Genomic DNA, 14,761 nt, shown 5'->3' with positions numbered 1-14,761 from the left:
GTTCTGGAAGTTTTATGCATCAGTGCAGTAGTTCATCAAGTGATCCAGACAGCCACACATGCAAGACTCAACAACAGGTAAAAAAAACATTTATCCCGGATGAGCTTTATTTTCTTGGTGTGCAGATGACAAAACACTGAAAATGAAGGTAAAATACTTTAACCCTATAAATAAATAGAAAATTAATGAGATGCTAGGGGTTATTCATTAAAGACATACCCTCCAACTTAACAATAAATTAGAAAAACAGAAGCTACATTATTCTTTTTTAAAAGCTTGTTGAACCTTTAAAAAACATTTCTGCATAGATAGTCTTGTATTCAAAGTTTGTGTTCTAGGTCTGCAAGGATGTTAAAATATGCCCACCATACAGTTCTGATATGCACCCATTCTTGATGAACAAACCTAAAGAATACATGGCTCAAAAATACTATTTTCAAGATTATCTATGATCATGTACACAGTGATTTGAGGTGATAAAGCATCTTACTCCATAACGCTTACATTGTGTGTTTCTAAGAGAAGCTAAGTACAATATGGTAAGGGTTAAATGGAAGCACATGGAGACAATCAATAGGGAGCTAGGCAATTTTGACTAGCCAGCCTGTGCACACGGTGGCCACTGAAACCAAATGCAGCATTTCTTTTTCTCCTAAAATCCGCCATTTTGTCTTTAAGAAGAACGTAGGAAATCCAATCAAATCTTTATATACAGATGTGATGGCATCCAAACTGCATCAGGGGGCCACTGGGATGCAAATGCTTGTGCCACATTTGTGATCACATAGTACATGTAGTGAATGCTAATGTGCACTGCACTGATGGAACAACAATGTCCTCTGTGTAAATTCATGTATTTGTTCACTTGTGTACCGATATGCCAATGACAGAGCTAAACAACTAGTAACAATGACCTATAACATCATTGGGAAATAAAAAGATGGATCCTATTCAAAGTGCAATCCATTAGATTTTCTAGGCAACTATCTGGAATACAGGTGACCTCAGATGTGTTAGTCAAATTTAAGAATACCATTCTTCCCTTATCAATATATATAGATAAGACAATGTAGTGGGAACAGCTATCATTTTCACCTTCTACATTACTGAAGGGTTGAACTGTGTTTAGAGTATGCTATAAATTATTCCTTAACACAAAGATGTAATGTAGATTTTGACTTTTTGATGTCATGTCTATTTTTATACAAGGTAGTGACGTAGAACAGCTACTGTTAACTAGCCTGGTGCAAAATAAAAGACAATATTTCAAAAAAAATAAAATTGTAATATTGTCATTTAGCAGTGATATCTCACAAAACAATGATTGCCTATTATCATCAAATAGTCCAAAGTGCTGTTCAGTTTTCTGACCTGTTGCACACTACATCCCTGTAACAGATGAAGTAGTTGTAGTAACGGCAACATGTAGCACCAGTAAATGTCACGGAAACTCCCTAGCACTCTGTCCTTCAAAGTCAAACATCAGTACCGCTAAACATTTCTCCACTTATGTATTTAATGCTTCGGGTTGGCAGAAGGTAAGACTTGCAAGTTAGCTATGACTAACGTTTCACTTGGTAAAACAACTTTTAGCTAACAACTAGCTTTTTGGCTTTCTGTTGCAAGCTACTGTAACTTAGCTACATAGTTAGGACTTACTGACTATATTCACCAGTAATATTAGAGGGTAGAAATCCACCAGGAACAGCAAACAAGGACCAACAGAAGAAAAGAAAGAATGACACAGTTAATAAATGTTACCACCTTCAGAATGGAAATCTAAGGAACCTCAAAGAAAAACAGGAGTCTGGCTGTGCTTAAAAACTGCCATTGCAACAAGTGAGATTGAGTGAATTTGAACACATTCATCTAAAGAAGAGTGAGCGTGAAGCCGAAAAAAAGTCTTTCAGTATTGTCAGAAGGACATATAATCAGAGCTACCATCATTCTGTTTTATTCTGAGTACTTTTTACTGGACGTTGTGAAACATACGAATAGTGCAAATTCTTAAAACTTAACATATTAATGACAAATTATATTTAATCACTTGTAACAATTTGAATTAAAGTTAATTTTCCTTACATTATAGCTGTATTAAAGTGCCTTATTTTAATTTCATAATGGCATTTTACATGAGCTGTAGCCACCCCATTAGCTTTCAGCCAATCGATTGATTAAACAGACTTTTGAGAGTCTTTCTATGAAAATAACAGTAATAGTAAAGAGTAATGAAGTAACGTTTTATAATTAATTGAGTTTTAACGTATTATCCAATTATGTCATCATTATGTTATCCATATGATTATCTCAGTATATTGGCGTTTTTGGCATTTCATACAATCAGGTCCAACAAGTGGGATTTTTAGCGAGTCAGACTGGGTGTAAATTCAGCTCTGCTCTCACCTCTGCAAAGACAATATTCCTTCTCCTGTGGCAGCTTCGTTAAGTTTCTTTGCTGAAACAGAAATGATATGCAGGCAAACGCCAAACTGGCAATGAAGAATTAAAAAAAAAAAAAAAAAAGATGTGGAAATTTGACCTGAGGCATTGAGACACCTGAAATAAGAACATAATCTACTGACACACACACAGAGCCAATAGGCTCTATGTGTGCAGATTTCCATTCTGAAGGGGTGCTGGCTCAGGTGAAGCTCGAGGGAATCCAGATGTTTCCAAGGAAGAACGGACTAGAGACCCCATCCTCTCACTCACTGTCAGGAGGATGGGACAGTAACCAGGCTGCCCCATGACTGGTTTCTAAAGTCATCACTGCATCTGAAGTACTATAAGTTAAAGTCAGCACTACAGGTAGGCAAGCTGATCCTAAATCTGTGACTAAAGGCAACTTCAATATTGAGAAAGGATGGGGCTAACTGTTCTCTCAAGGCTGCTGACCAATGACAGTGTCTAACCACTTCCTATACGCCAGGGCAAAACGTCTCTGCTCGGGGTTACAGCCGTTGTCCAGGATACTGCTCACAAAGCTGTACTCCGAGGGGAGGGCGGGGGGGTCTGGCAGCAGGACTCCTCTCTTCAGTCTCTTGCTGTCATGTGGGTTTGGCAAGGACGCCCCGTCTACCTCCATAGCTTCACCAGCCTGCCTCTGTCCATTCACACTCTCCCCCCGGCCTGAGCAGCTCTGAGCGCTGTCCTTCTGCGGGCCTGGCTCGCTGTCGTTAAGGTGGACCGACTCGCTGCCTACGTTGTTGCTGCAGTGGTGCTGGTGTTCCCTCCTCCAGTGGTGCCACAAGTAGAAGACATGCCGCCTGGAAGGTATGGAAACATACATCCATCACCTTTATTATTGACGTGTACTGTACAATTTCCCTGTAAGTAGAGTATGTGGGCACAACTTTTTACGTACTGTGTTGAACTTTTGGTGTAGTGCTGTTTTTCATGGATTGGGTTAAGCTCCTGAGTTCCACAGTCACAAAATAAGTATAATATTGGGTGCCCACATACTTTTTGCCATATAGTTTATAATAAAGTTGAGGCTATTATGCCACTAGCATTCATATTATCTATTTTCCCATTTTTTAATGATAATAAAACGTTTTCATGTTATTATCTAATAACATGAAGTTGATCACAACACTCCATTTAACCAGATTAAAGAAGAAGAGCAAGTCTCATCATATCTTATCTCTGACTGACTATTAACCTTTTTTAGCTGTTATTCAGGACAAAGCATATTGAGCCAGAAAACCCTAACAGCTCTGGACTGTCCCAGAGTAACCAGAATATTAGTGTTTACCCACAGCCATTGTCACACCTTGGACATTCCAAGTTCAACTGCAAAGGGTCAACTAAGGTATCAGACATTAAGGTCATGTGACCAATGAACTAAACAGTATACATTGATGCTTGGGAAACAGATGAAATGAACTTCTCTGATGATTTGGCCCTTAGTTCTGATCTGTCTTCTGGCACAGAATACAAGAGTTTCTCTCTGGAAACCTGCCTTACGGTGCCTGAAGAAGGCAGTTCAGTGATTAGTTCAAATAAAGGAATTGGAGTGATGGGTGTGTATGAGTATTTCCTAATGTGTGAGGGGTAGTTACTTTTAGTTGTTCAGCCATAAAGTCTGTAGATAAACTAAGGTTGCAGTATAATAGCAGGGTAGGAATTATACCACGACCAAATTGCCAATGTCATGGAGGGCCCGGAGTGTGGACATCAACAGTAGCACTGCGTTCATTGACAGTATATACAAGGCTCCCACAGAGACATTCTAAAAGTTAACACTGTGAGCATCTTTGGTGTAACGTTGACAGAGGGGTAGTTTGGTTACTTCAGTCAGACAGGAAGTGTGTAGATGAGCTCAGGTTGCAGTAGAATAGTTACTGTGTGCTGCCACAGAAAATAAATTGAACGTCGCTGTTTATGAAACGTTACTTCAGTCCCAACCAATCCCAAAGTGAAAATACTGCTGTACAAATTCTGCATTCTAGAATAATAATAAGATCTAACTACCCCTCACACACTGGGATCTAGAAGTCATAGTGCAGTAAAATGTTCCCTGTCAGTGTTTTACTGTTATATATGATGTTTTTACATGAATGTTTTACTGCTATATTAAGGTTAAGCAGATGGTCTTACTAAATGACAAATGTCTTGTTTTGTGTTTACCTCTGTGGCCTTACCTGTGACTCCAGAGTGTTTCGTGTCCAGGGAAAGACTGGATTAGGTCTGTGCAGAGCTCCATCTCCTGGTGGAAGAGTTGAAGGACTGTGGTGAAGCCCAGCTGCCTCTCCTCCTCACCCGCTGCCTCTGCACCTGATAGCTCCCCGTTAGCATGGGTGTGGCTGTGATGGTGGGGACTGCCGCTGGGGACTGTGCTGGGCCGGTGCTGGGGTGAAGTGGTGGTGGAAGCCGGAGTCTGGGAGAGCTCAGTGATCAGCTCCTTGAGCAGAAACTGGCGGTAGTGGAAGCCGCTGTGGTCAGACACATGCATGGACACCCACAGGCGCATAGAGGACAGCTCATCATGGAAAACCTATGAGGAAACATGGCAGTGAGCACACAGAAGACTAATATTAAAAGGAGATTGTCACGTTCTCAACCTAACCATAAGGTCATCTTAATCACAATGTCCCGGTAATACACCAAGTTGAGCAATTGTTGTGAAAGTAAATGGCTATGTACAGTAGTTGTACTTAGAATTATAAGCAGTTCTTAATTAATTAAATACTGTACTTAGCAAATAAAGATAATGTATTCTTCGTCCCACCTTGACGTTGCCCATGGCCATGTGCTGCAGCACCCAGATGCGGTGGGACCAGGCGTTGTAGTTGCTGGGATATCGACAGGCAGCATCAGAGCACACCTTCATCTCTTGGTGGAGCGTCCTGGCCAGATGGTCACTGAGCTGCTGGCTCCTCTCTGCATCAGCCTGCTCTGCTTCGCCCTGCTGCTGCTTCCTGCTGCAGCCCACAGCAGAGAACTGACGCAGGATCTGCTGCAGCACCCAGCGTCTGCGGGGAGATAACAACTGCTGGGTTAGAATCAACAATCGTCTGATTGATGTCAGAAATGTGAGATTCAGGAATGTACATGTGTCAGGTTTGTCCACTTTGATGGAGGCAGAGTAAAGTACACTCATCAACCCATAATTTTTCTATATAATGATGAGGTTGCTTGGCAACAACATAACATAATTCTTTGCTAGACTAGCCATAGGATTTTGGCCCCTAATAGCTAAAAGCTTTATGCTAAGCTAAGTCTTACCGGTGTATCCATGTCTCTGGGCTCTTGGGGAATTTGGTGAGGGCCAGCTTTCCCAGGTAGAGGTCCTTCTCTGGGTTAAGCACTCCGCACTGCAGGAGCTCCTTCCTGCAACAACAATCAACCATGCATTACCATAAACTTACAAAGCAGACTATGGCCACAAGGTATGTATACTATGCTTTAGCCACACTGGTGTGCAGGTGATATGTATTTTTCATAGAAGCTTCACAGCAGTCTCACTATGCTCAGCAGTAGAGAAGGGGGCATAAACAATGAACATTCATAAGAACAAATGTTTCTGCAGTTGTGTAGTAGCTGGCTGCTATGACTAGGTGTATCTGTACCTGACATTCCATGCGGTGGTGAAGTCCGGGTTAAGCAGCAACAGAGTGCAGGTGATATCCACCAAAGCTGAGGGGCACACAAACTTTACTTGGTTAGGCAGTTTTGAGACCAGACTGGGCTTGTAAAGTTACGTAGCCTTTGGCACTGTTATTCTGTGCTGTTCTGTGTACACTGACACAGCAGAAGAATACAAAAATAATAATACAAAATGCGGCTTGGCTTTGAACATGAAATTTAAATTGTCGGCTCCTTGTCTGATGATTTGAATCCTTGACGTAATAGCCTCAGGACGTATTTAAACCACTGACTCAATCTGCCCAACACTCAGTTAGCCAATAGAAGAAAAATGTGGCAAGGTCTGTCAACATTTCATTAATCACATTAAAGAGAAAAGGTCAGCCAGTGTGGGCTGCCGGAAGAGAAACAGCCTTTGATAAGGAAAACATATCACCAGGACACAATCTTCACTGGCTACTTGAAAACCTATTGAAAAAAGTGAATTACATTTTAAAAACCAATAAAATAAAACTGGATTTTATCTCTGCATATAAATGACTTTCTGGGCCGACACACACATTTAAGACACAAATCCAAACATACAGTATGATAAAACATTGTTCAAATGAGTTTCATTGTCATGGTATTGGCAGGTACCTGAGGCTTCTGCAAGTAACAAACATGTTCTGGGCATCAGTTATAGGAAACTTGTTAAAACAAATTATACTCATTAACTACAGGTAGAGCTGGGAGGGAGAAAGATGTAAGCAGCTAGACATTGTCGTCACATCCCATTCCGTCCTTCCAGGAAGTTGTGACGTTTCAATCGCAACAATTAATGAAACTGCGACCAATCCCTGTGAATTCTGCGTGTCCCTGCAATTTTGTCTAAACAGCGCAACTTTTTTCGACCAATCACTCACTGAGTCACCAAAGTCACTTTGACCCTGTCCAAGCAGTGCAGTTGCATTCTCACCACAACAACAACAGCTGAATTTATATTAAGATTTATAAAATCACAGCAATTTCAGCAAGTTTCACTTTCTGCTTGCAAAAATATGCAATATGCATCACAATTTGGCTGCAACAACCCCCCGCCCCCGGCCTAAAAAACCCAGAAGGGACTGTATCCATGCATCGATATACCTTACATCTTACTCGTGCTGCAGTTGTGAAGTTAAATAAGAAAATAAAAACATGCTTCCAGTACATGTGATACACATATATTCTGACCAAAAGAAGGCATACATTTCACAGGAAATACACTACATCAGTATAAAACGTACTCATCACCCCATATTTACCTTCCCTGTCCAGCCAGTGTTTGCGCTGGCGGTAGAGCAGCAGCTTGTTGTGGACATATGGCAGCAGGAACTTGACACACCAGCTTTCAACACCCAGCTTGTTCTCCACCAACACAATGGGACTGCGGTTGTAGCGGGCCTCTGGACACGGGATCACACCAATCTCATCACTGAGGGAGCAGACACAGAGCGAGGGCTGAAGGAGTTTGTATATGGACATGGAAGAATCGTTCTGACAACGCATCGTGTGGCTGCCCTCGTGGTATCGCACATTCTCGGGAATATCTTAATTGAACTAGGAAAATAAATGGCTCTGTGTCTTGGCTTCTAAGCCCTGACAGCTGGCTCTGTACTTCAGGATATAGCTTCATAGTAATGTCTTCTTGGAATGCTTTTTTTGTTGTTGTTTTTTGACTAATACTTGTCTTGTTCTTAAGGCCCTTTCACACTGTGATAACAGCAGTCTTACAGTTATATGTCTTATGATTTCACACTGTGCGAGATAGGCCTCATACAGTCAGACTGTATCGTATTAATTAGGGGTGTAACGGTACATGTAGTTGTACTGAACATGACGTTTGGTTCAGTATGCCACTTCCTCAGTTCGCTACAGCCAAATGAGTCTGTTTATGTCTACTGCTCCCACGCATGGAACAGAAATTCTAGACTGTGTGTTTCACCCAGAACATTTTGGGAGCACACCAGTTGCTGTCCATTAGCTGTAGCATGCTCGTCAGCTTCGCCTGTGAACATGTCGTTTACAACGTCATCTCCCACATATGTTGATTAGTGTAACAAGACAAAAACAGACTGAAAGGTACGTCCCAGTATCTGAGGTAAAACAGAGGTACAAACTGAACAGTGAATTCTGTGTACCATTGGAGCAGGCGTAATTCTGAAGCATAGTGTGTATGTCTGGAGAGTCTTGAAAATGAATCAGTACATTATTATATGCAAGCAGAGACACAATGTCAGCTTGCATTACCCAATTGCAGCGAAGTCTCGTCCTAGTCTAGGCCTTTACACAACAGGGGCGTTTTTTTGTTCTACTCATTTATAAGTCACTATATATTTTTGAACTGTTGTTTTCGTCATGAGTACTTTCATGTAGAAGGTGAATATTACGCAGGGACGAAGCAGCATAATCTTTTCTGACACATTGTGCAGAGCATGGCGGACCTGTTGATTGAATGTTTCTCACCCTGATTTACATGATACAATTGATAAAGACTGTCCCACAGGCTGCTATGTGGGATTTGCAGAAGGGGACCTGAAGCTGTTATATCTATGTTCTCTTCAAAGCCCACGAAAACACAGGTGTCGCTCCTCTACTGCTGCCTCCATTAGTTTGTGTGACTATGGTATTTTAACATATTAATACATCTTAATGGGCCGCACTGAACCGGGATTCTGGGACAGACAGCCGAGATGAACCCGGTGAATATGACATCTCTATCCGTGAGTTGTTCGGTACTCCAGTGTGACCCCCGAGACCCCCAGGATATCTGCCAGTCCCTGCCCTGCTCGGTCCTCAGTAACTGTGTGTGGATTACATTTTTTATTTTAATGGAGCGCTACAACCCCTTCACTGCCAGGATGAATAGTTTGAACAACAAGACAACTGATTGGCTTCAACTTTACTAGAAAAAGGAGTCAGAACTGTTGGGATGTCAGTTAGAACAGAGCCATGGAATATTAAATGATCATCCTTGCTCACCACACCATAGACTTTCTTACCCTGAGGTTTATAAAAACTACAGGTTATGAACTTCTTTTTAAAATGTGAAATTATCGGTTATTTTATCGGTATTGGCCATAAGAAGAAGGTAATTATTGGGCATCATATCGGCTGAAAAATAAATCCACATCGTGCATCCCAACTGAATATTCTAACTGAATCTGAGTAGATTTAGAAAGATGAAGGTTCAATGCAACTCTGCCATTTTCACTACCTATAAGCAGCTTCTTGAGGTTGAAAGGGTCGAACAGGAGAACATCACATCGATTCAAATGCTTATTTTGTGTTTTTAATCACATTTCAAAATGTCCAAAAGAATGTATATATTGTAAAGTATATGTGATCTCGTGCTGCAACAGATTTTTGTAAGATTCAATAATGTTGTCGCTCATTTAGGAATTGGGTCTGAGAAACTTATGACAACTTGGCACACTTCACACTGTCACGTGGCTGGTGTGTGGTTCACTTAGCACAAAGTTAAACATGGGCTGCTTGGAAGAAGACCAAGATTTATCTTTTCAGATGGTCTGAAGTCTTTCAGATGTGTGGCCTGCACCGGGATTTGAATAACAGCATGCTCCCAAGCCTGAACCGCGGGTGCAAATTCAGCAGTCACAATGCTTTCGCTAACCCAAACCCAGTCCAATACATCAGCCCTGGAGAACTCCACCTTCATTACGCCTGCACCATTCAACAAAATATCACAATATGGCCAAGTGCAATATCCAAATTGCAGAAGTTTTTTTTCTCCTCGAACCCAACCAAGTCATTTAACATTGACTATCTGTTCATACAGAGTCCTGATCCGATTTTTGGGGACAATACAGGTGCACAGTGCTCACTTCAAGTAGGCCTAAATTAAAGTTATTAAAACCAATCCAATGCTTGGCAGTTGAATAGCTCTGCATTGCATTAAGAAACAAAATGCCTGCATCAAAGCTCTTCCTTAATGTTTTTATTTGTACACAATAAAAAGTATAAAATAAAATTGTTCCTGTTCTTGTTGCTGCCTGGAGGGAGTTCCTCTGGCTTTGGTGCAGCCTTTGTGTGAGAGTTACCTGAATGAACTGTCTGTATTCTGCTCACTGTTCCTTTCTGTTGTCTGTATCTTTTGCTCCTAAATAAATTACTCTTATTGGCATTTTGTTCCCAGGACTGGTGTGTTGAGTGCGGCAGCTCCTTCTCTCTCTCTCTCTCTCTCTCTCTCTCTCAGTAAAGCTATATATATAGAATGCTGCGACCAGTCTTTACCAGCACCAGAAAATGGATCACATTAAAGTTCTTTTATTTATTTCAAACTTTAAAATGACCTTACTCCTCCATATGTAAAAGACTTTCTTTAATTTTATGTTCCAGATAGATCACTAAAGTTCCTGCTGCTTTTCTTTAAAATGTTCCTTATGTGTTCCCATGAAGGTACTGGAGAGAGTGATTCTGTTTGTATGCCCCTAAACTGTGGAACTCCCTGCCTCTGAATATTAGCACGGATAATGCTATAGCCTTAGTTTTTGCCTCCCTGGTGTTTATTTTCACAAAGATATTTATAGTAATGTATTTTATTATTTGATGTTTTACACTGTTTTTATTGTATTCATTGTAAGCCTTGCACAGTTTTATTTATGGTTTGCTATGTGAAGCACTCTGAGCTGTGTGTTTGTATGAAAGGTGCTGTATAAATAAAGCTGAGTTGAGCTGCACTAGATTTTACGTATACTAATGTTTGTGTAGTTGATAATATTGATGATGAGAGCACTTTGACACCATTGTTGCCACTATCTGACACTAAACTGTTTAATGTGTTACTTACAGTATAAACAGATGAGCAGCTAATGCCTGCTGAAAGCATAGCATATGCTAACCCTGCCAGCTGACGCCGGTGCACCTCTGATAACAGCCTAAGGACCTCCATTACATGGATGCACTGGAAATAGTAGCTAAAGAAATTACAGATACAAACATATAAGACTAACGTTAGCTACTAAATGAATTAATGACACCGTTAATGAGCTAACGTTACCGGCCCGGTCCTGACAGCCGCCTGACCGTCTCACAGGGCTAACATAACTAACTAAATATATATATTGTTACATAAGGAAGAAAATATTATCTTCAGAGTGTTTCTAAGGAACCCTTCCATCTATTCTATTTGACAGAATAAACAAACAGCTAAGCTAGTTGGCACAAGTGTCAACTTTGCCCAGACCGCTTTTATTCCAGGTAATAGTCCAAGCCCAAACAGTAGACCCGCTGCTTCAGGCTGTGGTTCGGTCCCGGGTCCCGGGTCCGCGGGTTGTGGCACACGCCGCCCCGCTGTGTCCGCTGAGTTCACGGTCAGCATACTCACATGTTGGGGTTTCTCTTGAAGGCGTTAGTGATGTCTTTGACAACTCTCTGGACCAAGACGTCCACCTCCTCCTCCGACTCCGCCATTTTTACGGCCCCCAAACGTCACATGGGCCAAGAACTTTTTCCGGGTAAAAAAAACAACACTACGGAAGCCCGGAGAGGCCATCGGCAAAGGTCCTGCGTAGTGCTCATTGGTATAGTTGAAACATTTTTGTGGTTGTGATGTAATATTTTGTCAATTATTTCTTTTTCAAAATAGTTTTTGTGTAAAATGTAATAATGGTATTTTATTGTTCATTTGTTCAGGATAGATAAGATAATTAGGATCGTCCGGTTTTTACGTTGTTCTCAATGTACATACACAGAATATGCATAAATAAACAGACATTGCTACGATGAACAATTATACAAACAGCTAAGTGCACATGATGTCGGAATAAATATTTACGTGCAGGTATTGTTATGCACATGAAGTATGTGGATATGACAGTATATAGGCCTACAGTATAATATATATATATATAATACAGCATGTGTTTCAATTATTTATTTTATTTTTTTAAAACTGAATTTCAACATTGAAAAAAATAAATAGTAAATAGTTTACAGGTAAAGTAGATATTAGAGTCCTAGGTTTATTGAAAAGGGATGGTTCCTGACCCTGTGTGTCTGGAGTTAATTGTTCATCAGAGTGATGGCCTGTGGCTAAAAACTGTTCCTAACGGATGAGATAAGATAAAATAAGATAAGCTCATCCTTAATTGATCCATAGGGGAAATTCGAAAATAAATGCATATAAATTAAAATCGGAATACAGTGAAATAGAAATTAACTAAGAGCAATTCAACTCAAAATTACAGGAAATGACAGTACAAATACACACCTACGCCTACACTGGCTACTGGTGTAGCAACAAATAGTACAGTACTGTCTAAAACAAAGTGACATAGGGGTGCCATTAGTAGCTGCAAACTCAGCAAAGTATGTGTAGAGCAAAATTATGTCGTCACCATTATTATAACATCATGTAGTATAGTGCAGTATAATATAGTATGGGATATATAGTAGTATAGTAAAGTACAGTATGAGCACAGTATACATAATATATAATCAAACGTAACAATAATAATATTATTAAATAATATAGGTATATCGTAATATATAATAACATACAATAGAATACATATATAGTACTACTACTACTGATTACGATGATGGTGATAATAATAATAATAATAATGCTAAAAAATTAAAAATAGTCATTGATTAATATGTTTTACATGATAATATCATTATTATTATTATTATTATTATTTATTTGTTTCCATTTAATAGTATGCCTTTCGTCCATTATGTGACTGTTGTTTGTTACTACATTTGTGTTTGTTTGTCATTTGTTACACTGAAATTTTTCATTTCATGCAACCTTGTGTTGTACAATAATAAATACCTTTCCTTGATTCCTTGATGATGCAGCTATCAAGTGAAATACACAGAGAGAAAAAACACAGGGCCCCTCCAAAAGACATGGCCTCAAGATTAGGTGCCAGAACTTCCTTATCATTGCAATCCAGACTGTGCTTTAATGGTACAAAAATAAGTTTTAAATTAATCAAAGTACTAGAAATGAATGGTCACACTGGGAAACTGGGGCCTTTGGGGCTCCTGAAGGTCTGGGGGCTTGAAGCAGTTGCCTGCTTTGCTTGATTGGTAATCCAGCCTGGCTCAGATATCAAAGCACTGACTGTCATATCTCTTTTAAAGCTGATAAATGGAGCTCACTAGCAACTCAATCTAATGCAACCCATCTTTTTAGCAATATTAATAATTGTGATTGCAAGTGTCTATGTTCATTTACATTACAGTCATTTATCTGCCTTTGTCTGTGTTCTCATTCTACTAGGAACCATAAAGCACAAAGAAGATCTGCCAGAAGGGGGGGATATGTGGCTATTGCAACCTTAAACCATATGAGGATCCTTTTGCAATCAGAGAATCTTGTCCAAAAGCAATGCAGTATGAAGCTCATCATCACATTATTTGTCCTACATAATGCACTCTTCCTGACATTTCTCTGCTGTTCATCTATTTTTAAGCAAACCCTGCTTTGCAGTGTTTTCTGATCCAAGAACCCCCCATTCACTGATGATAAAAATGAAAATAGATTGGTGCGTGCAACATTGAGACACACAGACAACTCCCTGATGTGATTAAATATCCAAAAGAAACAATCCTGAATCCTATTTGTTTAGCAAATGGAACAACTTGACTCTCATCTCTCATTGACTCCCCCACCTGTAGAGCCTGAAACCTCACTTTCAAACAATGTTACATAAGAGATGGAGAGCATCTGTGGAAAAAGTGTGTTATGCTGATGTGGGGGGACCACAGTGGGGGAGTCAACTGTTTACTGGCCAGAAACCATCAAAGCCTTTGATTTAACCAGCTTCCTTCTAATGTGGTAAGCGATGAAAATCAGTACAAAACTATGTTAATGTTTGAAAATTAAAATTGTCTTCACCAGAATACACATTTGGATTTAGATCACCTGCTAAATCCAAAGACAATTCAAATTAAAGTGTTAGAATGTTAAAATTACATAAATGTGTTCACTTAATCAAGGACAGGATTAGTTGCGCAATCTTGCTGTTTTATTACACACAAATGGTCTTTTATGTCCCTCATCATCATAAATCTATTTTTCTTATTCTACCCAGTTATTGTTTTGTAACTTTTATTTGAATTTGCATTGGTTAAATAAGAAATACACCATCTTTCCCAGCTTTGTTTTTTTATTCCACCATTGTTTCTTAGGTTACTTTCGCCCTGCTGCTGTCTAGTACTAAACGTATGTAGACCATACCGTTTGGTAACTGAATGTAATTGGTACATTTAACTTAATTTACCCAAGTTACCTTAATAACAAATACTTGAGTTACTTCTACTCAAATCAAATATCTTTCATGCATTAGTTGTTTGAGTGAATAAACTTTAAATGGTTTAAGGTAATGGTTTTTAAATTGGTTTCTCAAACAGTTTGAGTTGAACTAACTCATCACGTTTTACAGTGTACATTTATGCTCAAGAGGCTAAATCTTACAGAGTAACTCCACTAAATCTCCTAAAAGCTTTACTGCACTCTGGGTTGAAAGGTTCAAGTGTGTTGCACTTCCGCTCCTGCTTGTACTTCTATGTAGTGGTTACCCTACGCAGTACGGCACTTATGGGGCAGATTTATTGGGGAAACAATATTCTGGTGACCCCCTGACCTACAGCACCTTTTCCTGTAGCATGAGCCAGGACA

At 39.8% G+C, this 14,761-nt stretch overlaps 1 protein-coding gene and 1 long non-coding RNA gene across 2 annotated transcripts; one reads left to right on the top strand and one right to left on the bottom strand.

The window, feature by feature from the left end:
* Window positions 1-89: 89 nt before the first annotated feature.
* Window positions 90-11,562, bottom strand: ptar1 (protein prenyltransferase alpha subunit repeat containing 1). The gene is made up of 7 exons (XM_051422168.1): window positions 11,456-11,562; window positions 7,374-7,543; window positions 6,072-6,138; window positions 5,728-5,832; window positions 5,231-5,474; window positions 4,644-4,996; window positions 90-3,266 (listed from the first exon to the last, which is right to left on the bottom strand). The coding sequence occupies exons 1-7, from the start codon at window positions 11,539-11,541 to the stop codon at window positions 2,882-2,884; spliced, it is 1,410 nt and encodes a 469-aa protein (XP_051278128.1). The 5' UTR covers window positions 11,542-11,562; the 3' UTR covers window positions 90-2,881.
* A 49-nt stretch (window positions 11,563-11,611) lies between these two features.
* On the top strand, window positions 11,612-14,231 carry LOC127375848 (uncharacterized). The gene is made up of 2 exons (XR_007887461.1): window positions 11,612-11,651; window positions 13,361-14,231. It is a non-coding gene; the product is annotated as an uncharacterized LOC127375848 (long non-coding RNA).
* Window positions 14,232-14,761: the final 530 nt, after the last annotated feature.

The sequence above is a fragment of the Dicentrarchus labrax genome, unplaced genomic scaffold (genome assembly GCF_905237075.1).
Source record: "Dicentrarchus labrax unplaced genomic scaffold, dlabrax2021, whole genome shotgun sequence".
Taxonomy (NCBI): Eukaryota; Metazoa; Chordata; class Actinopteri; family Moronidae; genus Dicentrarchus; species Dicentrarchus labrax.
This window is presented reverse-complemented; position numbering and strand designations above follow the sequence as displayed.